This window comes from Chionomys nivalis, chromosome 1 (assembly GCF_950005125.1).
Source record: "Chionomys nivalis chromosome 1, mChiNiv1.1, whole genome shotgun sequence".
NCBI classification, from domain to species: domain Eukaryota; kingdom Metazoa; phylum Chordata; class Mammalia; order Rodentia; family Cricetidae; genus Chionomys; species Chionomys nivalis.
The window spans coordinates 67,833,705-67,857,456 of NC_080086.1; the positions used below are offsets into that span (position 1 = coordinate 67,833,705).

The following is a 23,752-nucleotide window of genomic DNA, read 5'->3' on the forward strand; positions in this document are numbered from 1 at the left end:
CCCCGCCCAGAGGCCGTGCGTCAGTGCGTCGTCTCTATGGTGGCGGCGGATTCGGAGGGACCTGAAGATCGCCCGTCAGGCAAGACAGACTTGGGGGTGAAGGTGGAGGGGGTTGCAGGTGTGACCTCTGACCTTGGCGTGGATTTGCAGGTAACCAAACTGTGGGAGGAAGGGCTGGAGGCCTCCTTCTGCCTTTTTGGCTGGAGCGTTCAGTACTTACCAGGTTCTTCCATCACCATTATTCCTTTGGGATTCCCTGGTGGCCCCAATACTCAACCCTGGGCTCTCTCCTGCTCCATGGGATTCTCTCGTCCTTGTGATTGTTTCCCATCGCTTTCCTCGTGAAACCTGTCAATCAAGAGTCTCTCTCAGTATCTCACGATTGCATCTCATTGCCCTTCTCCCCTGTCCAAGTACCCTCTGTGGCCTTCTCCTGGTCCACTCCGGTGACTCTAGTATCTCTCTCCCAGGATGTACCTCCGCGAGCGCTCCATCCCACTTCGCGGCTCTGCCGCCGCCCTGTCTAACAACCTCAGTGTGCTGCAGCTTCCAGCCCGTGATCTCACGCATTTTGGAGTGGTTCATGGACCTAGCGCCCAGATTCTCAGCGCTGCCTCTGAGGGTGTGCCCTTGGCCCAGCGCCAGCTCCAAGTCAAAGTGGGCGTTGGAGTGAGCCCCCCACTTATCACTCAGGTGAGGCCAGGAGTTAAAGAGGCGTTGCTTAAATCTGCTCTACCTTTGTTCTTTAAACCCTATGCTCTTGGCGCCTCATGCTCTCTGTCTGCTGTGATGCCTATGCGTGTCTCTCCAGGTCCACTGGTGCGTCCTCCCTTTCAGAGTATTGCTGGTTCTCACCTCACATCGAAGGATACAGGTGAGAAGAGAGTCCCCCTCCCCACTCTCCTCATGCCCACCCTCTCCAGTTCCCTATGAATAAATACTTCCAAGCTTCCCGTGTGTGTAGCCCACCCTTTCTCCCAGTTTCTTCTTCCTGCTTTCCGTTCTCTTCACTCTTCAAGTGCCACTTCAGCCATCTGCCTCCTTCAATAACTCTGTGACCTTCGGGACATGTAGCCCGAGTGCCCTCCTCTGAAAACTAGGGATAAGAATGGTGCCTGCCTCCCAGAACAAGTTGGAGGGTTCCCTGGACTCAGGCTGACATGGCTGTGTGAAGTCAGTGCGGGGGCCCAGAGCTCAGCAAGGGTCAGCTGGATCATCCTGCCGTCCTTCCTCCATCTTATAGATGTACGAGTCTGATGGCTCCGTCATGGTCTATTGGCATGCCTTGGATTCAGGAGACGCGTCTTCAGGTACCTGCAGGACCAAGTGGAGCAGGGGTGGAGGCTGGGAGAATTCGCTAGGGCTGGAGGAAATGCTGCTTCTGAGAGCTGTTTTTCTATTCAGCACAGGCCATGTTTGCCCGAGGAATCGCTGCCAGCGTTCACTTCATCTGTGTGGGTGAGAGGACTAAGGGCAGGGCATTAAGGTGGATGAGGTACATCGGTATGGGTTCTCAGCCAGGGGGATGCTGAGGAGCTGACGAACTTCTGAAGGGTTGGGGGAAGGTGAGGAAGGGCGGGTATCAGAGACTCCTAAAACCATTTACAGAGGGATAGTGAACGGGAAGTCAGGGCTGTTGGAGCAATCAGTTTATTTCCAAGACTTCTTGGGTAGAGGGAGTGTTGGGAGGTGACTGGAGGCCCATCAGGAAGCCATCAGTGGGACTTTGGTTCTGGCTGCAGGAACATGGTCCGGCCGGGTACTGGTGTTTGACATCCCTGCTAAGGGTCCCAACATTGTACTTAACGAGGAGCTGGTGGGGCACCAGACAGCAATCACAGACATCGCCACTGAGCGTGCGCAGGGGCAGGTGAGTGCGCTTCCTCTAGCTATTCTAGTGGCTCCATTTGAAGTAGAAGTGTGGCTTTGGGATCATCTGCACTCTCTCAGGTGTAGTAGCCTCCGGTCTGAGGGAAACGTGCTTCATGTTAAGAGTTCTAGAAAAATCACTAGCACTCTTCAACACTGGTGTGAAGCCGGAAGTTAAAGCTGACCCTCTCCCAGATGCTGCCAACACTGACAGCTGTAGCTTCCTTCTCTGGACTTAAACAAGTGACCCAGCTCCAGGGCTGGCCTTTCCAGAAAGCCGTCTCCCTGGTCCACCCTGCCACCCAGCTTCACTCTGAGTAGGCCCTATCCTCACAGAAAACTCCTCCCTTCCCCCTGCTTGAATTGCTCTTGAGAGCAGGGTGTGGGGCTTATAGTTTGTACCATTTGTAGCACCTGATCTGTCTGCCTGCATCAGTCAGGAGGCCTAGGGACCAGTTGTGACTGTGGTTGGCTCATTATGAAGCCTCCAAAAAGTCAGGAAATGGTGGCTTTAGCATTGTCACCTATCCCAGAGGAACAATTATATACATCCTCTCCTGCTCCGTGATGGGAGCATCGGGGGTGGGGGTGGGGGGTTGTGAGAAGCCTATAAGGACCTACAAGGAGCCTGTGCTTAAGAGACTTGGCAGAGAAGTGCCTGATATCTTGAGCTCTTGCCCTTTCCCTGTAGAAGCAAAGAGGCAGGCATGGCTTCCCTTCCCCTCTTGCCCTGGACCCTGGGCCACACAGACTTTCTCCTCAGGATGGTGTTGCTGACATGGTGACAGCTGATGACTCAGGTGTTCTCTGTGTCTGGAGGTCAGGAACTGTGTTCACATTACTGACCCGAATACCAGGATTCGGGTAGGAGACGCAGAAGAGGGTTATGGCCTTTTTGAGGGCAGGGGATATGTTGGGGTCTGGAGAAACAAAATTGAACATTGCCCTTGCAGGGTCCCGTGCCCCTCTGTGCAGCTGTGGCAGGGGATTGTAGCCGCAGGGTATGGCGATGGGCAAGTGCGTCTGTATGATGCCACTACTGGAGCGCTCCACGTCCAGATCAGTGCCCATGCCCGGACCGTCACTGCCCTGGACCTAGCTCCAGAAGTGGGCAAGGTCAGTCTCCTGCACCCCTAAGTATCTTCCTGGTGTTTAGATGCCTAACACAGGCTTGTCTCCGTACTCAATGTGACTCCATCCCCAGGTACCTGGACTGGGCATTCTGACTCCCTGCCCACCCCTCTTGGGTTTCTCTCTTTTAGCTACTCTCTGCAGCTGAGGACACCTTTGTGCACATCTGGAAGCTGAGCAGGAACGCAGAGAGCGGCTCCATTGAGGTATGTTTGTAGAGGGTGGGGGTGGGGACCCAAGCAAAGGGTGAGCAGCAGGACTGACCACTTTCCCCCACCCTCCAGGTTGAACACTGCCACGGGGAATGCATTGCTGATACCCAGGTGTGTGGGGCTCGGTTCTGTGACCCATCAGGCAGCTCCTTTGCGGTGACAGGTTACGAGCTTGCTGAGATCCTGAAGTTCAGCAGTGTCTGACAGAGGAGCAACCTTCCCTCCTCCCTTGGTATTTATAAAGTATCCCTCCTCCAAGCCCTTGTCTGATCACTCACTCTCGGCCACACTTCTAAACAATAAGCTCCCGGGAGGAGGGAGAGGCAGGCTCAGAGCGCGCAGAAGCCACTGGTCCTCAGAGACCATGCCCTCAAAGACCAAGTGAAGGCAGCAAGCTGTTGAATAACTTTAATGGTCGGGGTAGGAGTCCCAGGGAGGTGCCTTCCCCCCTGCTCCCTAGTGCCGCCCACCCTCAAGGCTGGTTAGTGCAGGGAGGCAGGGCAGGGTTCTTCCAGTTTTCTCCCAGGTAGAGAGCTAGGGGGATCCCAACCAGCTCCAGAAATGGTATCCTCAGTACCATGGTAACCACAACTTAAGAGGGGCTTCTGTTACCCCTCCCCAGCTTTCCTTCCTAGTCCAGTGGAGGAAGAGGAGCCCAGCGCCCTACAGTGCTGGACCTAGAACCCAGTTGCCCTTGGGTCGTTTTCTTTCTTGGCCAGATCCTGTTGCTGGTGCCTCTCACACTGGGGACTGGAGCCATGTGCGGAGCTGACTTTTGCTGTAGAAGCCTCTGGATTGTGGGGATCGCTGCGGGGGGAGGGGTGCAACCGAGCGAGAAGCCCCAAGGGAGTGGTCTGGGGGTGCAGCATCCAGGGAAAAGGTTCGGGGTCGCCCCCAGGGCAGGGGTTGCGTCCAGGTTGGGACTGGGGCCACTGAGGCAGGCGCACAGGAGCTAGGCAAGGCAGGCTGGTCTGTAAATATTGCTAGCCAGGGTGGGGGCGGCTCCAGCTTTGTGCCCTCGCGCTGGGCCAGGATGTCGGTCACAGCAGCGATGTCGTCTAGTGGCTCAATAGCTGTGGCACCAGGGGGGAGGGGAGGGGAGGGGGCTAGTCAGAGCACAAGCCCTGGCCTGCTCAGCCCTGACTGTCACCTGTCACTGTAATATGAAGAAAGCAAGGCCCGAATCTCAGCTGAGATGGCATTGTTCTGCAGGAGCAGCCCCTCACCGGGACCCCCTGAGGCCACAGGCTCTGATAAGACTGTGTGACATTGGGGTGGGGGTGGGGAGCAGAAGTGGGTAAAGAAACCAAGATAAAAAGGAGAGAAAGCAGTGCCGGGCAAGTGAGGTCAGAAGAGGATGCAGGAGTCCACATGCACAGAGGAAAACAGAAAAGGAGGAGTTAGGACAGATGTCATGGAATGAATCTGCTCTTGGGGGTTTGTTCGGAACTTGGGTGGAGGTGGTTTTCAGAATTGGAGAGAAAAGGGGAAGACAGTAGGGCTGAGTGAGACCTGGACCCCACTGTGCTTTCTCTCTAGTACCTGGTTCCCCTTGAGGTCCCCAACTCCACTTCCCATCAGCTCCCCGACTAACTGCCCCTGACTTACCCATCTCATGGTATAAGGACCCCTGCTTGGTCAGTGCTTGTGGGGGTTTCCGGGGTGCAGGAGCTTCGATTTTCATGACTTCATCACAGCAGTGCTTCCACTGACCTGCGAGGAGAGCGCCAGCTGCAGGAGCTGCCTGCTTACTCCTGCATTCCCAGCTCTCAAGCAGCAGGCAGCCCTCCAGCCTTCCCAGAGGTTTAGCCCAGCCCTTTCTCATACTCATGTCAAAGAAGAGCTGCCACAGCGCCTCCATCCAGTTCTGCAGGGCTTCTCTGCTCTCTACCCGGAGGGTGTTGGTCACCTCGTCATCTCCGTAGCGGTTGCTGATGCTGAGGGTGAAAGGCCATTCCCGGGCCTGCTCCAGCTCCCCTGCCCGGACTCTAGTCTCCTGCAGGAGAAAGCAGATCTGACTTCACCTCTGCCTTAGTTGAGAAGCAGCCCATCACCCCTGCCTGGAAAGTACCTTTGGGACTTCTGCTGAGTCTGCATTTGCCTCCTGCTAACTCTGGGAAGGGTGAGGGGACAGCGAGGATGCTGGGGATAAAGTATCTATGCTGAGACAGGGAGCAACAGGTAGAGACAGAAAAGAGGGACAGAGCAAGGCAGGGAAGGTATAGAGATGGGCAGGAATCAGCAAGGCCCGGGTTTGGGTTACCCATCCAGTACTTGCAAAACACAGACAGGGCGCCTGGGGTGCAGTGCTGGGGCAGACTTGCCTAACACACTCAAGTCTCTGGCAAACACAGAGGAAAGCAACCCTAAGGCTAGGGGTCATAGCAGCCCAATTGGGCCTGTGTAGGGACAGACAGCAAGTTATCAGCAGCTACAAACTGGAAGCACAGAGGACTAGAGGAAGAACCTAGCAGGAGAATCCCCTGGGATTTGGAAAGGACCGGGATGTTGAGAACTTTCTTAGTATTGTTTGAGGGGTTGGAGGATATGAGGAAGTGGTCTCTCTGCATCCCCAACCCTGCTGTGGAGCTTGGTGCTCTTAGGAACAGAATCCACCCAGCCCTGTCTCTGAGGCCTGAGCCTAACTCTCTAGGGCCTTGAGAAAGAAGTGCCCGGGCCTAAGCACCAGGTGGCCTCATGACCACCGGACTCATCACCTTGTTGATGGCGACAGTAAACCGTGGTTCTTGCCCGGTGTCTGCATCTTCGGATCTCCCGTAACAGAAGAGGTTTGTGCCTTTCAGGACTCCGTGCACGAGTGTCCCATTCTGTAGCTCCCCAGCTTGCTGCATAAAGACCTGGTGTTTTCTAGGGAGTCTTGCCTCCCCACCAGGGACCTTCTTCTCAGTCACCCGTTGACCCCATGTCCCCAGTACTCACCTTGCTGCCTTCCCATCCCACTTTGTCCCCCCAGAGTCTCACTTTTATCATCCTATCCTTAGGGGCCCAGCTGTCCCCTCCATGCCCCCTTCCACTCCTGTAGGGCCCCTCACCTGCACCCTGAGGGTACCACTTGCAGTGGGCTGAGTCATGCAGAGAGGCTGGGCTGCCAGGCGGCAACACACGCTACCATAAAGGGGCAGCCAGTCAGGGTTCTCCTCTGGGGGAGGAGGAAGTACAGAGTAAGGATGGGAAATGAGAAGGGGACAACCCCACCACCCCTCTCAGCGCTGCCAGGGCCCCCCGACACACTCATGCACACACCATGACCGGCGAGGGTGAGGTCATGTGTACGGAATCCATCTTGCACGGCAGCTAAGGTGAGAGTGGTATGGGCCAAGAGGTGGAACCGAGGACCCCTGGAGGGAGAAGGGGACATCAATGGAGTGTGGTGTGTGAGCAGATCTGTCCCACTGCTAGGCTACACGGACAACTAGCTCCCTCCTGTCTCCCTGCCCACTAGGCACCTGGCCCTCACTCATACACTATTCCAATGAAACTCTGCTGGCAGCGTCATGAGGGTGAGTTTCTTCAGTCAACAGATCCCAGTGACTTCAGGGGACTATAGGCTCCCTCCGCTCCAGAGCATGCCCAACTCAGCACAGTTGTAGATGTATCTACGTTGTTCGATTTGGGTATACGTATGGGAGGCACACATGTGTATGTAGAGGCCAGACATTAGCATTGCGTGTCCTCTTTAATTGCTCTCTACGTTATTCATGGAGGGAGGATCGCTCACCTAGCCCAGAGCTTGCCAGTTGGTCTAGTCCAGCTAGCTAGCATATCCTGGAGATCACATAGCTCCCCACACAGGTGAGCCCTGGGATTGGGTTTGGGGGATCAGAACTCCAGTCTCCATGCCTGCACAGCAAGTGCTTCAGCCATTGTGTCATTCTCCCCATCCCTGTTTTGGGGGTTTTGAGGCAGGGTCTAATGTATACCAGGATGCCATAAACTCACTATGCAGCTGAGGATGACTTTGAACTTTCGATCCTATTTCCTCTACCTCCCAAGTGCTGGAATAACAGCTGTGCGCTACCCCACACAAAGCTTCCTGTACGCTAGGCAGGCACTCTACCAACTGAGCTACACCCTCAAGTCCTATCAGATGTTTCTGTGCCTGCTAACCAGGTAAGACCCCAAAGCCTAGCTCTCTCACTGTCAGGTTCATGGGCTGACTGAGGCCTAACTCTAGGGCTGGGCAGAATGACTGCTCATTCACGGTGTCATGGTCACCAGTGGGGATGGGTACTACATGATCTTACCCCACAGCTGGGGTGGGCAGCAGGATGGGACTGTTCCCGGAGCCCCCAGCACTATCCAGCGATGCCCTGACACGCTTCCCCGAGGAACGGCCCAGGGAGCTGCTGAGTTTGGTGGCAAGCCTCTTGGGGGCACCAGCCAGGGCCCCCTCCTCTTCTACAGAGGCCCCATACAGCTCCAGCCGCAGTTCAAAGTCCGGCCCTGCCTCAGCACTACACAGCGCAAGAGAGAGGAGAGAGGAGCGCCATGAGCAGGAGGCTCAGGAGGGTGTGGGGAAGAAGAGCGGAAGTTCAGGAGGACTCTACAGAGGTGCCCAGGGGCCATCTGCCTCTCCTCCCCCCCCCACCTCCACCCCCATAGCAACCCCATAAGGAGCTGGAGTGGAGGAAGGAAGGGAGGAAGGAAGGAAGGAAGGAAGGAAGGAAGGAAGGAAGGAAGGAAGGAAGGAAGGAAGGAGCGAGCCACAGACAAGGAACTCACAAGAGCACATTGTTCTGAAAAGAGATGTCTGTGAGCGTCCTGTCCACCAGGACCATCTCTGTGTCCTGAATCTGTTCCCCGAGCTGCAGCAGCAGGAACACAGCCCAGCGGTGCAGGTCTGAAAATAAAGAGAAATAAAAGCATTAAAATGTCAACAAGAACCTCTGTCTCGGAGCACTCCCCTGATTTTGTCCCATTGTATGTGACACTCACCGCCTTTGTTCTTGAAATACTCCGTGTCCTTCCACATGAGTGGGATCCGGAGGTCTAAAGGGAAGACAGGAAGGAAGAGGGGTTAGAAGCAGCCAGGCGGTGGTGTGGTGGGGTGAGGGGTACCAGCCTCTGTGGCAGCTGTGTGTTTCTTACCAGAGATGCAGACCCGGCCACGGCAAGGGGAACGCTCAGGGGGCGGCACACTGTCGGAAGGTCTGTGGGCAGATCACAGAGTCCTGGCCTGGTCTTCCCCTCTACTCCCCTTTGTTCTGATTCCCAGGGGCTCTAAGGGGCCCCTGATTCCTAGCCTGGTTGGCATGGCAGGACCAAGGGACTGGAGGAGAGCTATTGACAGCACTCAGAAGTTTGCTGGTCTTGGGGACATTTGAGCAATGTTAGCACACAGGGATAGCACCCAAGCTCTGGGACCTCATCCTAGCATTGGTCCTGGCCATCCAGACCCCTGTAAGGGACAAGTGTGGCCTTGAGGGGACAGGTGCCAAAAGAGATTCCCGTTTAAGCCTCCCCCAACCTCCCGCTAACACACACACACACACACACACACACTCATTAAACCATGGACTTGGAGAGACTGGAAGGTTTTCCCTGCAATTCTAGAAGCTATTTGTTCCCAATATCTCAGGTGTTTGAGAGTGAAGGTCTCACTCTGTAGCTCAAGCTGGCCTCAAACTCAGTAATCTTCTCACCTCAGCCTCCCACATGCTGGGATTATGGACATAAACTACCGTGCCCAGCTTTCATCTTGTCTTTGATATGAGCACACAGAGCAGCACAACTAGAGCTGCTAGGGAATTAAATGTACTTTATATTCCCACTCTGAGGGCTGTGGTCGATCTGCCCGCAGCTACCTGAGAGAGCTGCTCCCTGCCTGCTTGGCCTCTTGCCCAGTGAAGCAGCAATGGGATGTGTTTTCTCCTTCTGTGGGCTTCCTGGTGAGCCCCTGGCAACCTCTCCTTCAACTCCTCCATGCCAGTGAGGGCTGGGACCCTCTTCCCATGCAGCCTCAATGAGGCAGGCGGTCCCCCAAATGACTCATTTACCAAAACAGCCAATCCTCAGAGCAATGCATTTGTCAAGTATTTTCTAACATTTTCACTTGACTCCAGCTGTCTCAAGGTTGACCTGTCACTGCCAGAGTGCACTGTAGCGCTGGCACTGTGTGTAGGTTACAAACTCATGCTGAGCTCCGCTGCACAAACAATTTCTACAAATGGGGAGCCTTCCTACAAGTGATTTTCAATTATGTGCTTTCTCAACTCCTGCCTCTGATGGTGAACCCCGGGTACAACATGCTACTGTCAATTTGTGGTAAATGGGCCATTTGGTGAACTGGCTTTGAGAAAATTAGTTTTCCAGACAACCAGCCGGATATAGCAGATCATGGACAGGCCATAACCAATTAGCATGTTTGCATTACTTGTGGTTTGAACTGCCAGCCACCCTCAGACACCCTGGCTTTCCTGGATCCAGCCCCAGCCACTTGGGATGACCCACCACCATGGTAAAACACTAAGGTGTCTTTCCTGGCCAGGACAGGTGTTTGTGAGGGGTTCCCCATCGGGGTTGATCTGAACCCCGAACACTCCACACAGCCACTTGCTGAAGCATGGATAAAGCCTCCCTCCCTCAGGCACATCACCTCCCTTGCTCACCGCCGGCCTGTCTTCTCCAGCACCTGGGCCTCCTTGCGCCTCTGCAGTTCGCCCATGTAGCTGAGAATCCGGCTGTTGCACAGCAGCAGACTCTTGGTGGCCTCCAGAGCCTGCTCTCGCTGGGAGCAGGCCGCCAGCAGCTTGCAGGCCCCTTCCCTCATCCGGATCTCATGGTCTAGTTTCCTCTGTAACTCCGTGTCCTAACCAGAGTCACGGGAAGAGAAGAGGAAACGGCAGTCAGGGATCAGGCTGAGACATCTCCCCTGCCCAACCCCAGTCCCAAGTGGGCTATGTGGGGTGGGGGAGGGCAGAGGACACTAATGTTTTAGCAAAGCCTGTTGTCTTACCCTCAGAGGCCCAAGATGAGCCAGAAAAACTTAACGAAACTGCAGATACTCTCATCCATTTGATTGTGAGGGGCATAAAGTCTTTCTACCTTTGATCGCGATTTGGAGAAATCTACAAAAACTACAAGTTCATATATTCTTCAACCTAATTGTCCTAAACACTATACTCAAGGGTTCAGCCTACAGATACACATGTAACTGACAAGCTATATGACAAAAAGATTCACTTAGCCCTGTTTTACTTAAGTGTACATATATTGCACATGAGTGCAGAGCCCACAGAACCAGAAGAAGGCATCAGATCCCTGGAGCTGGGGTTACAGACCATTTTACATGGGTGCCAGGAAGTGAACTTGGTTCTTTAGAAGAGCAAAAATTGTTTCTTTCTTTTTTCTTTTCTTTTTCTTCCCACTGAGCCATCTCTCCAGCCCCAGGCATTATTTTAAACACCCAAACTAAAACACAGCCTTTCCATAAGACAGCAGTTAAATGAGTTGTATCTGCACTGGTAGACAGGGCAAGAGATGGAGGAAGACATGTGTGTAGCTGTAACTCTCCGGAAAATATAGCACAAGAATAGAAAGCAAAACAACATTGTACATCAAGCCAGGCATGGTGGTGCACGTCTGTAATCCAGCGCTTGGGAGACAGAGGCAGGAGGATCAGTAGTTTAAGCCCATCCTCAGCTACACAGTGGATTAGTGGCAAGCCTGGGATACATGAGACTCAAAAACAAACAAAACGCACACACCACCATTTATGATATAACATATATCATATATTTGCTTATGTATATGTATATATTTACATATTTGTGTGGTTGTCCCAGAGATTAGGAATGAAAACAGATTTGTGGGATCAGTCAGATGCACACCGCCTACAGGGTGCTCCCATACCGCACAGAATCCTATACAGACCGCAAACAGCATATCCACCTCCTCTGGCTCCCTGAACTTGGGAGAGACGCTCAGAGGTAAGGAATGAGGAAGGGAAAGTAGTTGGTCCAGGTATGAGGGACTGGAGGGGGGGGGGCTAGGCATGCAGGAGGCACTGGACAGGCATGGAAGGGCAGAGGAGAGGCCCTGAGGATGCAGGGATATTCACCTGGAAAGACGTCATCTTGGAGCTTAAAAGGCAATTGGCATTGGGCTGAGAGTTGGGCATGCATTGCTCTGGGTTTTACTCTCCAGCACTGTATAAACTGGACCTGGTGGGGAGTGCTCAGGAGGTGGAAGCAGTGGAATTAGGATGCTCAAGGTCACCCTCCAGGCCAGGCGGTGGTGGCGCACGCCTTTAATCCCAGCACTCAGGAGGCAGAGGCAGGCGGATCTCTGTGAGTTCGAGACCAGCCTGGTCTACAAGAGCTAGTTCCAGGACAGGCTCCAAAACCACAGAGAAACCCTGTCTCGAAAAACCAAAAAAAAAAAAAAAAAAAAAAAAAAAATCAAGGTCACCCTCCGCACCATAGAGAGAGGATGAGGCCAACTTGGGCTATATGAAACCCTGACTCAAAACAATAAAGTATAAAAAGCCCTAGACAGCCAGGCATAGTGATGCATGCTTGTAATCTCAGCACTCAGGAAGCAGAGGCACAAGAATTATCATGAGTTCCAAGTCAGCCTAGGCTACATATTTAGCTTGTTTACAGTTCCTTTCTCCAGGGACTATTTTCTGGTTCACTGTACTAGGCCAGATTTTCACCCCAGCACCACCCACATGATTCTCTTCCAAAACAGGCCAATTCAGCCCCCAAGCTCCTCCAGGAAGTCCCCTACCAAATAACATGGCAGCTCCTAGCTATATGGGACATTTCACCCACCTCCCTGAGTACTGACTTGATTTTCCAACTGATAGAATGGGGTAAAGAACGGGGAAGGTAGCTCAGTGGGTAAAATGCCTGCTGTGCAGGGAAGACTACCTGAGTTTGGATCCACAGTGCCCATATAGAAGGCGGGTATGGCATCACTGGTCTCAACCCCAGCACCAGGGAGCAAAAACAGACAGAGAGCCCTGGTGACCGGCCAGTCTGGCCACAGCTTTGCACCAGGTTCAGTGAGAGATTTTGTCTTCAGTGAGGACCAGTGAGACTGACTCAGTGGACTGACAGGCCACTGCTACCAAGCATGAGGAACTGAATTCTATCCCTGGGATCCACATGGTGGAAGAGACAGCCAAACCCCACAAGTTTCCCTCTGACTGCCACACTGTGCTGCGGCAGGCATGCCTTCCATGTACAGAAACACACACACAAATATATATTAAAGGCATGGTGACACACACCTTTAATCCCAGCACTTAGAGGCTGAGACAGGCAAATCTCTCTGAGTCTGAGGCCAGCCTGGTCTACATAGCCAGTACCAGGCCAGACAGGGCTATATAGTGAGACCTCCATGTCAAAAACAAACAAACAAACAAAAACCTTAAAGTTGACTTCTGGTTTACACACACTCATAGGAAACATACACGCATGCACACACATACATACACCACAGACACACAACATGGGATGAAAACAGTCATGGCGTCTCAGTGTTCAAAGACCAGTGAGATCCACACTCAATGCCTGATGAAAAGCATCCAGCACAATGGCAGACACACGGGCTTTTTTCACAAGGAGGCTGCTTTGTTAGTAGACTCTGTTCAACAGCTAGCGCTGGAGCTTCCCTGTGCTGACCAAGCCTCCATATTTAAGTCCCAGCTGGGAGGTGAACATGCAGAGATGAATGGCTGCTCCATAAGTGCCTTGTCATGGCATAAAAATACGGGAAACAGCCGACAGCCGGAGGCTTCAGAGCGGAGGTGCACAGCATTGGTTCAGGAAGTCAGCCAAGTGGAGGCATGCAGTTGGAACAGAAGAGTAACCGACTACACACACCTCTCCATCACACCGGCTCTCCTTCTCACCCTATGTCCTGCTTCTGTCTCTGGTGCCCAGCCTTCCCAACACCTCGAATTCCTTCTCACCAAAACCTTGTCCAGCCTGCGTGCCAATTCTTCCTTCTCTATCTCTTTTGGGGGGCTGCTGTGCTAGGTCAGATGTTATCACAAACCCCTCCAGAACCACCTCAAAGACCCCCTCCATCAGGAAGCTCTCCCAAACTCCTCTCAGCCTCGCTTCGGATGCATCACTCTCCTGCCTTTGCTAAGCCTACTGCTTGCCCACCCCTCCCCGACTCTGCACTTAATTTCTGTCACCAGTTTCGCAAATGAATGAGATCAAGAATGCGTCCTCAAGCTCGCTCCTGGTTAGCTAGCCCCCTCCGGGGCCAAGCACTCACCGATCCTTCCCTAGCCCTGTCCATGGCGTTTACAATCGGTGCGGAGTCCTGGGCAGCAGCAACCCCTGTGGCCGGAGTGACCGAGGACCGCCCGGGAATTGAAGGATCCCGGGAGTCGGCGCTGCCTCACTGACTTGGTCCGCTGAGCCCGAGGGCGCCCGTGACATCAGCTCCCAGTTGCCGCGAGAGGCGCCGAGGGCACCGGGCACGGGCGGTCCCTTCAGGCTCCGAAATGCCTGCATCTCCACCACCGGGACCCTGTCGCGTCTCTCCGCGACGGCAGGGAGCACCTGGGCCGCCCTGGAGACTTCTCCCTAGCGGGCTTGTCTTTCCAAGGTGACCCTTACCAGGAGCAGGGTATGAAGTGAGGTTTCTGGATCCAGCACGGACCAGCAGAACTGGACTTGGGGGGAACTAGCCGCCTGCCCCATGTGCACATCACTTCCAAATCCATTCTAGCTCAGTCTACAGTAAAGAATGTCCTGGAGAAAGGGTCATCTTTTCAGGTGGAGATTGGGGTCCCCGTGCTTTGCACCCCTCTCTATACTCATTAACACAGGTTTCCCCTCCATCTCTCCCCAAATGGACGCTGTTTGTTCCCCTAGGATGGGAAAGATCCTAAATACGGAGAGAGTCCTCCGACCTGAGTGACCTGGGTCAGCTCTCCAGGGATGACAGAGAATGAGTCACAGTTGCCCATGATGACTTACTCCTCTCTCTCCCACACTCTCTCCCCAGCTTCCTGTTGTGCTTCCCATCACCTTCTGTTCCCTTCAGAATTCCCACTAGGGCTAAGTCCTAGTGTAGGGAAGCGGTGGTGGGGGTGGGGGCCGGTGTGTCATTTATTCTCTGGAGCTTCAGTCTGTAGACTGGGAATAGGTGGCTTTCTTCACAGTATTACGTGTGAGGATTTAACGAGAAAAATCGAATCCCTACCTGGGCCTGGCACATGTTCTAGCCTTGCTCCGGGGATGTAGCTCAGTTGGTAGAGCTTGCCTAGCAATTCATGGCAGCCTGGGTTCCATCCTGAGCACCCCGTTCACCAGAAGTCATGCTTGCTTGTGACCCTAGCACTTGGGAGGTAGAGACAGGAGGATAAGAAGTTCAATGCCTTCCTTAGATACACAACCTGGGCTACTTAAGAAGTTATTAAAAAAATAAAAATAAAGGCAAACAAGATGGCTTAGTGGTAAGGCTGTTTGTTGTCAACCTTGAGGACCTGGGTTCAATCCCTGGCTCCCACCATGGAAGAAAAGGATCAAAACTGTCCTCTGACCTTCACACTTGCTTGGTGCTATACAATTATATATATATATATATATATATATATATATATATATATATATATATATAATCTTTTTGCCAGGTCCTGGTGGTGCATGCCTTTAATCCCAGCACTCAGGTGACAGAGGCAGGTAAGTCTCTGAGTTCCAGGCCAGCCTGGTCCACAAATCGAGTTCCAGGACAGAAAGGGCTGTTACTCCAAGAAACCACATCTTTAAAAAAAAAAAAAAAACCCAAAAACCAACCTTTCACTCTCATTTCTCTTAAACTTGCACCTTGCAGCCTAGGATACTGCCTTTAAAAAGACTTTTTGGATTTATACTCCAGAACTAACTTTCCTGCCATTCCTAAATTATCAATGAGTCTGTCTTTTTGAGGACATGATGAACTGGGGAGGGGGTGTGCAGTACTCTCAGATTGTGGCTCAAGGAACGTTGTTCAAAGTAAAAAACAAAGTCATCCTTGTGTTCCAGATGTTGGGCAGGCCTCCCGAGGGGAGAAAGGTCAGTGTGTGTGCGGGGGAGGGGTGCACAGGATGCAGAACTTAAACATTTATGTAGCCTAACCAACTCTGTTGATGCAAGCAGTCAGCATGCACCTAGCCATTGAATGTGACTAGAGGAGCCAAGAAGCTAACTGGTTTCTTCCCCCTCCCCTTTTAATTAACTAAAAATAATTATAACACAAGTTATACAACAAATAGCGGGGCAATGGAAACCAGCTGGATCGAGAGGAGGTTTAGAGTATTTTGCTTATGTTTTTTGTTTCTTTGTTTGTTTGTTTCATTTGGGGTGGTCTCCTTCTATAACCCAGGCTGACTTTGAACTCACAACTCCTTTCTCAACCTCCTGAGCACTGGGATTATAGGCATGTGCCTCGCCCAGTAAATCGGTTTTCTGTTGTGCACCAACACGGGAAAATTAGGCAATGCCAGAAACCCAAGGGGTTCACTTGGCATCTTTCTACAAAATAGAAGGAGACCCTCTCCAAACAAGTACTTAGGTGTATCCTCCTGGTACAGAAGCTGGACATGGAGGATTTTCTTCCTCTAGCTGGCACCATGTGAAAGTACACTCGAAATGTGTGCCAAGACTGTGAGAAAGGGTCCTGCGGCTGTAACTCGGTTGGTCTATAACTTGCTAGCAATATGCATTGATCCAGAGATGGGGGCGGGGGCTAGGCAGGCAGCACCTGTGCAGTAAGTTACCCTTCCTGATTGCACTCTGAATCCCTGCCTCTGACCTCCTGCTGTAGCCTCCTGCTCTGCCCACCTCAGCACGACGCCGCACCACCGGGAGGCTTAACCACACACCTAGACCCATCTATTCTAGAGGTCTTTCTGCTAATCTAATTCATCTAATCCATCAGCCAGCTCTGTCGGATCTACCACCATCATTTGGAATCTCTCCTCCTTTTCATGAACTCCGTAATCTACACTCCAGATCCATTCCCCTGATGTGATATTTGGCCGCCAACCAGGGAAACTTGCAGACTCTCTTGCCAACCTTCTTTGCCCAGGACTCGCCACCACCAAGCTGATCTTCCGCAGCAATCACCCTAGAGCTTAAGGCACAAGGTCATGTGGCGGCAGACTCCTTTAGTTCCACTACTCAGGAGATAGAGGCAGATGGATCGCTGTGAGTTAAAGGCTATCCAAGGCGATATAACCAGTTCCAGGCCAACCAGGGCTACACAGGGGACCTGATCTCAAACACAAACAAGCCCATAAACAGCAAGGAACTTGAGACAGGTGCTAGAGATATCACCCAGTTGGTTGGGTGTTTGCCTGGTGTGCAGGATGTCTCAGGCTGGATCCCCTGCATCAGCTTGGTGATGCACACTTGTGATTCCAGCACTCAGGAGTTCCAGGCAGGAAGATCAGAAATTCAAGGTCATCTTTGGCTATGTACAGAGTCTGAGGCCAGCCTAGGATAAGAAAACCTTTCTGTGCTGCAGAATTCTGCTCAGAGTACAATCAAAGTGGATGAATTACAGTCTTTCCACCTCAGCATGGTCTACCTCAGCCCACCCGCTCCACCACAATGACAAATGCCAGCCCCACCGGCATACACACACACACACACACACACACACACATATCACCCTCACCCTCATCAAATGCTCTCTACCCTGGCCATGCTGTCTTTCTGGAAAGCCTTGCCAGCTTCAGCACTGCAGACCCTTTCAGACTATCTAATGCTGCCGTCTGCCTCATTATTATTGCATTCTATTTTTATAATATTTTCACTATGGGACGTTGCTCATACTTGGCTATTATCTGTCCCCTCACAAGAAAGGACCTTTCCTGCCTTCTCCAGAGATATTTTCACGGCCTAGAAAGGAGTTTGGCACCAGAATGAGTTCAGTTCGTGTATTTAAGAATAAATGGGACAGGTGTGGTGGCTTACTTATTCTTAAACACGTGCCCGCAACTCTAGCACTTGGGAGGTGGTGGTAGGGAGATCAGGAGGTCAAGGTCACCCTAACTACACAGTAAACCCAGAGAACCTGTCACAGAAAAAAAAGAAAAGAAAAGAAAAAAAAAGAAAGAAACCACAGCAGGCCGGTGAGATAGATCAGCAGGTAGAAGGCGACTGCCATCGATTCCAAGGACCGGGATTCAGTCCCCAGAGTCCACATGGTGGAAGGAAAGAACAAACCCCCCAAACTGTCCTACACACACACCTTTCCTCTTCGCCCACCATCTTCTTTCCCTTCTCTTCAGGCTTCATCTTTCTGCAAAGCCTCCTTCATACCGAAGGCTCTTCACTCCATCTCTAAAAGGAGCCGTTGCCCCCGGGACAAACCTACACACCTATTCTCCCAGCTTCCAGAAATAGGCGCAAAGACCCTGCTGCCAATGTGTGGTTTTGTGGTTAGTGTTGTTGTTTAACCCAGGCTGGCCTGGAACTCACTCCTGCTTCTACTTCCCAAGTGCTGGGATGACAGGTATGTGCCCCTGCCCCCAGGGGTGCTGGTAACCAAACCCCGGACGTGGTCTATGCCAAACAGACGCTCTGCCAGTGGAGCCACATCCATAGCTCTTCAACGTAATGTTCATTCTGCTCGGCAGAAGTGGGCCTGGGTCCACAAACAGGCTCAACACAGAGCATCCATCCACCTGCTGCCCCTCCTGTGCAGGCTATGGGCACCCCCCTCACACACACACACAGGCCCCATTAAGGCTAAGACAGTAGAGAAAGAAGCGTATGGTCCCGGGGTCAGGGCATTACCTCCAGGCTGAGTGCCATCTGCCGAATGTAGAGCATATTGAGGTCCTCCAGGATGCGCAATCTGTCCTGCATCTCTGTGTCCCCTAGAGCCCCTCCCTTGCTGCCCAGAGAGAGGTCAGATAGGCAGCACGCTGTCCCTCAGTTCCTCCTCCCACAGCTCCCTGGGCTTGAGAGAGGTGTCCAGCTCAAGACAGAATGAGGAGGCTCTCCCTGTCCCTCTGCAGTCCTGTCAGACCCCTCTGGCTTCTGTGACAAAACTTCCTCTCCTAGGGCTGTTCCAAGGCCTTGATAGGAGCCAGGCAGAGGAGGAAAAAAAGTGAGGTGAGAATGAGCAGGGGCTTCTGGGAGGAGAGGCCAGCTGCAGAGGGGGCTCTGGGCACAGAGTGTCCAGCCTTGCTTTGGTGGCAGCTGTTCTCCCAGCTGTGGAAGAAAAAGGTCCTTTCATTCCCATTTTGGCCCCTCCCCGGCTCCCGCCCACATCCAGGCCAGGCCGACTGAGAATGTGCGTGCCGTGAGGGCAGTGAGGGGCAGGCACAGCTGGAAGGGGGCAGGGAAGGGACGCCTCCTGCTGATTCTACGGAATCCTTGGGCTGATCCGAAGATCAGAACCCACTGAGGGAGTTCTGGCTTAGTTTGAGAAAGTTAGCGGCAGAAGTGAGGACTTGAGGAGCCTTGAGCCCAGGGAATGGGACAAAGGGGTGAGTCTGTAAAGCGGCCCAGACCCAGGGTCACCCCTTCCAACGCCGGCCCCCATCCAGCACGCCCCACCCTGGGCTCACAATTACCTCGCTTTTCCAGCAGAAGGGAGGAGAGAGAGAGGGAGAAAGGCAGGGGTGTGCCTGGCTGCTGCTGGCCCTGCTCCCCTCTGCGGGCCCCTTCCCTTCCAGACAGGAAACCAGCCCCGGGTCCCAGCCAGCTGCAGGGCTGTCCGCCCCCCCCCCCCTTACCCCCCCACTCCGGGCCTATGGAGTCACACTCTACCCAGCGGCAGGCCTGGCCCTGCAGCTCCGCCCCGACTACTCAGCTCTAGCTCCCAAGGCCTGGCATATCCTAGCGCTGCTCAGGATCACAGGCCCTTCCTCCGGGTCCCCGGCTTCGTCCCTGGCTCCCCCACGCTAGCCACGCGCGGGTTCCTTGGGTCTAAGTAACTGGTGTGGGAGGATGACAAAAGCTCTCCACTAGCTTCTGACTCAGAGAAAGCCTGGGACAGCGCGACACGGCTGTGAAAGAGCCTTTGTTCTGGGCAGCCTAAAGGGAAAGGGCAAAAGCCAGGCCTGGAATCCGGGGAGGGTGTGTGCGTGAGTGTGTAAGAACCACTTCGTTTAACTCTTCCCAGGCACGGGAGGGAGGGAGACATCGACCTGGGACCTCCTTAAGCATGTGGGAGACTGATTTGGGGGATGTAAGTCTCTTTGGGATGGCTAAGCGCCTCTCATTTCTGGCTCCAGCCATGGGCCTCCAGTGCCTCTCCAGTTTAGGGACTTTTTAAATTAAGCATAGGACTCCGAACATACAGGCAGGGGTACTCTGCTGGTGGGGGTCGTAACTTTCAGTCTAGAGGCTGGATTCCTTAGATCCAAGAAGGGAGGTGGAAAGTTTGGTTGTGGAAAATTTCTCCAGAGTGAAAACACACACACACACACACACACACACACACCGGGGGGGGGGGAGAGGCGCTAGAGTTGGAGGTTACTCTGAGAAGCTTGTTGCCCTTCAGGAGTAAGGGCATTGGGAGGGCTTCGGACAAGTCACAGAACTAGGGAGCCCACAAAGGAGGCTGGCTTAGGGGGTCGGCACAGAGTGTGGGATGCTACTGGCAGCTGGTAATCAGTTGGAAGCCAAGCCAAGAACACAAGGATTGGAAGATGCCTGACTGCCCACTGCCTTTGGCCCGGGATGCGGGATGCTGGAGGAGCTTGGGTCAGTCATAGTTCTGGAATTGAGTTTAGGGCCCCTCATATGGAGGACTTTTCCAGTCAGAAGCAAATTACCCCAACCAGGCAATGCGTGGGCTCGCACAGATCGGACGGATCCGCACCCTGTCCTCATCTGGCTTTCTAAGTCAACAACTTGAGCTAGAATGGACCCAGATCGCGGCGCGCCCAGGAGGCAGGATAGCCGGGGCCACCTGCCAGTACTGGGAGGGGAAGGCAAGGACGCGGCCTCTCACCTCCGGCGGGTCGCTGAAGACACTAAGTCGGAAACGGCCGCGTTTGAATTCCATCTCCAGGGCGGAGCCCCTGGCCACTGTGACCCGGCTCCGATGGTTTCGAGAGAACATGCTTGCAGCCCCTTGTTCAGTGTACTCCCTGCGCTCCTGGCATCAGTCTCCCGCGGGCTTGGACTCCGGTCCCTCGACGGCCACCCTCCCACCAGTGCAGCCGGGAATCTCCCCAGCTGCCCGGTTCCCAAACCCCGCCCCCGGAGACGACACCTGGGCTGGGCAGGGCGCGGCACCCTCCTCTTCCACCCCCGCTGAAGGCCCGGCTCGTACCCGGGCACCAAGCCAATCTGGGTCGACAGTTTCAGAGCCAAAGGCACCCTAAATCACTCCAGCACGGCCTGAGAACTTCCACGCTTCTGGCTGGATTAGCTCACCTGAACTTGGGCTGGGTCCCCGAATCCCCCTCCCCAGCTGCAGTCCCCACCTGTCAGACTGGGGTTCTGGAACTTGGAAAACACTAGTCACACGGATGGCTCACTATGCTCCCTGGTTCTAGCCTGACTTGGTACCGCCCAAGTCTCACCTTTTAAGCCACAGCTTCCTATAGCTGACCGTATCTCTCCCTTTTAAGCTTCCCTGCATGGCTACCCGCCCCTCCACAGTGGCCTCAATTCATATAAAGGATTTAGGAAGGTCTTGAAAGTTCGGTTGCTTCCCTGTTGGACCACAGAACCTTGGTCCAACCATTGAACTTTCTATTCTATTCTATGAGGATATTGTAGTCTCAGTTGCTACAAAATTCATAGATGGGAATGAAAGTGAAGCCCTCACAGGGAAAGCGCCCGATAAGCAGAGCTACAAAGACTAGGGAGCAGGTCCTCAATGACTGGGTCCCTAGATGCAAGTGCTTCATCTCACCCCACCTGGACTTTCAGTGTCTTAAGAGTGTTAGGACGGTTCCCAGCATGATGGGGCAAAGCTTTATTCCAGATCTCAGGAGGCAGACGTGGATCTCTATCAGTTTGAGGCCAGCCTGGTCCACAAAGCAAGTTCCAGGACAGACAGAGCTGTTACACAGAGAAACCCTGTCTCAAAATACAAACAAACAAAAAAATCCAAAAACAAAACAACAACAAAAAAGGAGTGTAAGTCCTGACTATCTCTATGCTGCTTGCCAGGGAGCAGAGCCCGGGGTTCTCAAGAACAGGGCTCCCTCCTCCCTAGCAGAGCTCAGTGAGACCAAAGGGAATGGCAGAGGACTAGTTGGTTCACTGGCCAACTAAACAGTCTCCTGGAAACTTCAGAACTGGCTGGGTAGAGTTTGAGACAGGGTGGGGCTACTACAGAGCAGATGGCAGGAGCTAGCTTGCAGGGCAGCCAACTTGGAAGCCCTGTGCTGCAGCTAATGACTCAATAGTCTCTTAGAAAGTGGACTTAAACCACTTCAGCAAAAGATGGAGAGCAGTGGCTTATACACCTGATAAGTGCAGGGGTCTGGCTTTAGGTGTGGCTTTGACCCAGGCATCCAGAGTCACAAAGATTTTGTGTTTTGTTCACATGCACGCACGTGCACGCACACACACACTATTTTGCTCTAACTTCCCTTCATATTGTTCTTATCCTCAATAGCACAGCGTAACACTATTGCTGCCAAAACTCCTGGGACAGCATCTTTCAGATGGAAGTTCAACTACCGCCCGTCCCCCCATCTCCCGCCTGCTGCAAAAGAACAAACATCTGCTGCTTGAGGCTTCTGCACATGTCTGGGATTCATGCTTAGCCATCTGAGATCATTCAAGCATCCCCAACACATCCTGTAGCCAGAGGATTAACTAGACCTGAACCAGTTACCTTGGCAAAGACTCACAAGGTGTGCTTGCGTCCATACCTGAGTCACTTGGTCACTCCTAGAGAGCAACTAGAACCCAATCATCTGGAAGGGGGGGAGGATGGGAGGGAGAGGCTCGTCAAAGGATGCTTCAGATACTACCAACAGGTGAGGAGGTGGGTGGCGGCAGGAAGACAGACAGCTGTCCATCTTCATCCTCCTACAGTCACAAAGCTGTGACAGTTGATATAAAGTCAAATGGCCTTTAATCCCAGCACTCGGGAGGCAGAGGCAGGCGGATCTCTGTGAGTTCGAGACCAGCCTGGTCTACAAGAGCTAGTTCCAGGACGGGCTCCAAAACCACAGAGAAACCCTGTCTCGAAAAACCAAAAAACAAAAACAAAAACAAAAACGATATAAAGTCAAATGATGGATGAGGGAAAAGGAGACAGGCCCGTCTTCCTCCTTCACTCCACAGGTTCACTACCACTGCTCTAATAGGTGAGCTTTCCGGAGATGGGCAGTCGTCTCGTTCCTCTACTATTCCCTGTACATCACAAGTACTCAATAAACAAAAGCTGCACTGGATTTAAGATGGCTCATTAAGTCATGTCATGGATTAAAACAGCTCATTACCCCGCCATGAATAACAGTGAACACCAGTAATCCTAGCACTCATGAGGTTAAGGCAGGAGGATTGCTTGGAGTTTGTGGCTAACCAGTGCTATATAGTAAGAATTGGTCACAAAAAGGGCAGGGGTTGTGGAGATGGCTCAGCAATTAAAAGTCCAAATCCTCTTCCAGAGGACCTGAGTTCAGTTCCCAGCACCCAAGTCAGTTTCACAAGCACCTGCAACGCCAGCTCCTGTGCTTCTGACCTCTGGGCCCCTGCCCTCATGTGCATCTACCCACACACAACATACACATAACTAAAGATTAAAAATGAATATGGAAGCCAAGCGGTGGTGGCGCACGCCTTTAATCCCAGCACTCGGGAAGCAGAGGCAGGTGGATCTCAGTGAGTTGGAGATCAGCCTGGTCTATAAGAGTGAGTTCCAGGACAAGGTTTCAAGGACAAGGACAGAGAAACCCTGTCTTGAACCCCCCCTCCAAAAAAAAAAAAAAGAATGTGGTTTTAACGTTTATTTTAAAAACTAAAACAAAGGTGGTCAATGCCAAATGCTCATTACTTCCTGGTCGTTTTACTATTATCTTCTTCTGTGTTTACTTCTCTGGCATCTATAGCATAGAAATGTTACATTAAGCTATGAGGTTTGCATATCTGCTCCCGGTGTGTGTTTAGTGACTTTCCTGTTTGAATGGCTTCAATGAGAGTATTTATATAACAGACAAAGTGGACATTCCAGGCTAGGCTGACTTTCTAGTGTAGCTTTTGTCAAACATTTACCAGAGTACCACTGGTTTCAGAGGCCTCTCTTTCCCAGGGTTTCCCATCATTTGGAGAAGGGGTGAGTCACACAGGATGAAGATCACCTTCCTAGTTGACACCGGCACCCTCAGGAACATGCTGGTAGCAGGAGCTGAGGAACATTTGTCTCCTCTGCCCACCCCATGCCCTTCTTCCTAGACCTAGAGAAGCTGGACTGCTCCCAACTGGACTTTGAATCTTGGAGTGTAGACAAGCCCCAGTCAGAGTTCATGATAAATTCGCTGCAGCTGCAGCCCCTGAAGACTCGATGCTGTTGGCAACGAAGCCTCATCGGGCAGTTCCTGGACATGGCTTCCATGTGATGTCTTGGCACAACCTCAATCATGT

General features: G+C 52.8%; 2 protein-coding genes across 14 annotated transcripts; one reads left to right on the forward strand and one right to left on the reverse strand.

Annotated features, from left to right (window-relative positions):
* The first annotated feature begins 19 nt into the window (after positions 1-19).
* On the forward strand, positions 20-3,464 carry Wdr54 (WD repeat domain 54). 2 transcript variants are annotated; one of them, XM_057764304.1, is made up of 10 exons: positions 20-150; positions 471-693; positions 812-874; positions 1,244-1,310; positions 1,405-1,458; positions 1,743-1,870; positions 2,561-2,733; positions 2,823-2,985; positions 3,132-3,206; positions 3,285-3,464. In XM_057764304.1, the coding sequence occupies exons 2-10, from the start codon at positions 472-474 to the stop codon at positions 3,414-3,416; spliced, it is 1,077 nt and encodes a 358-aa protein (XP_057620287.1). In that variant the 5' UTR covers positions 20-150; position 471; the 3' UTR covers positions 3,417-3,464. The 2 variants fall into 2 exon arrangements, with proteins under 2 accessions (XP_057620287.1, XP_057620297.1); XM_057764314.1 differs by having other exon boundaries at positions 2,633-2,733.
* On the reverse strand, positions 903-20,348 carry Rtkn (rhotekin). Of its 12 annotated transcripts, none has more exons than XM_057764232.1 (13): positions 20,154-20,266; positions 17,984-18,267; positions 9,842-10,041; positions 8,322-8,383; positions 8,169-8,222; positions 7,956-8,073; positions 7,478-7,687; positions 6,477-6,571; positions 6,266-6,372; positions 5,930-6,058; positions 5,040-5,208; positions 4,821-4,925; positions 3,607-4,285 (listed from the first exon to the last, which is right to left on the reverse strand). In XM_057764232.1, exons 2-13 carry the CDS (start codon positions 18,053-18,055, stop codon positions 3,951-3,953), a joined length of 1,656 nt encoding a protein of 551 aa, XP_057620215.1. In that variant the 5' UTR covers positions 18,056-18,267; positions 20,154-20,266; the 3' UTR covers positions 3,607-3,950. The 12 variants fall into 12 exon arrangements, with proteins under 12 accessions (XP_057620275.1, XP_057620215.1, XP_057620206.1 ...); XM_057764223.1 differs by lacking the exon at positions 20,154-20,266 and adding an exon at positions 18,769-19,201; XM_057764213.1 differs by lacking the exon at positions 20,154-20,266 and adding an exon at positions 18,769-19,201 and having other exon boundaries at positions 17,984-18,403.
* Positions 20,349-23,752: the final 3,404 nt, after the last annotated feature.

What these genes read in the sequence shown, in the direction of transcription:
- Wdr54 (XM_057764304.1), top strand. Translation starts at nt 472, where the DNA reads ATGTACCTCCGCGAGCGCTCCATCCCACTTCGCGGCTCTGCCGCCGCC. An exon ending in GCCCCCCACTTATCACTCAG is followed by an intron (nt 694 to 811) that starts GTGAGGCCAGGA and finishes GTGTCTCTCCAG; the next exon opens with GTCCACTGGTGCGTCCTCCC. An exon ending in TTCAGGAGACGCGTCTTCAG is followed by an intron (nt 1,311 to 1,404) that starts GTACCTGCAGGA and finishes TTTTCTATTCAG; the next exon opens with CACAGGCCATGTTTGCCCGA.
- Rtkn (XM_057764195.1), bottom strand. Translation starts at nt 20,264, where the DNA reads ATGTTCTCTCGAAACCATCGGAGCCGGGTCACAGTGGCCAGGGGCTCC. An exon ending in TGGCCGGGTCTGCATCTCTG is followed by an intron (nt 8,223 to 8,321) that starts GTAAGAAACACA and finishes TCTTCCCTTTAG; the next exon opens with ACCTCCGGATCCCACTCATG. An exon ending in GTCCTTATACCATGAGATGG is followed by an intron (nt 4,286 to 4,820) that starts GTAAGTCAGGGG and finishes CTGGTGCCACAG; the next exon opens with CTATTGAGCCACTAGACGAC.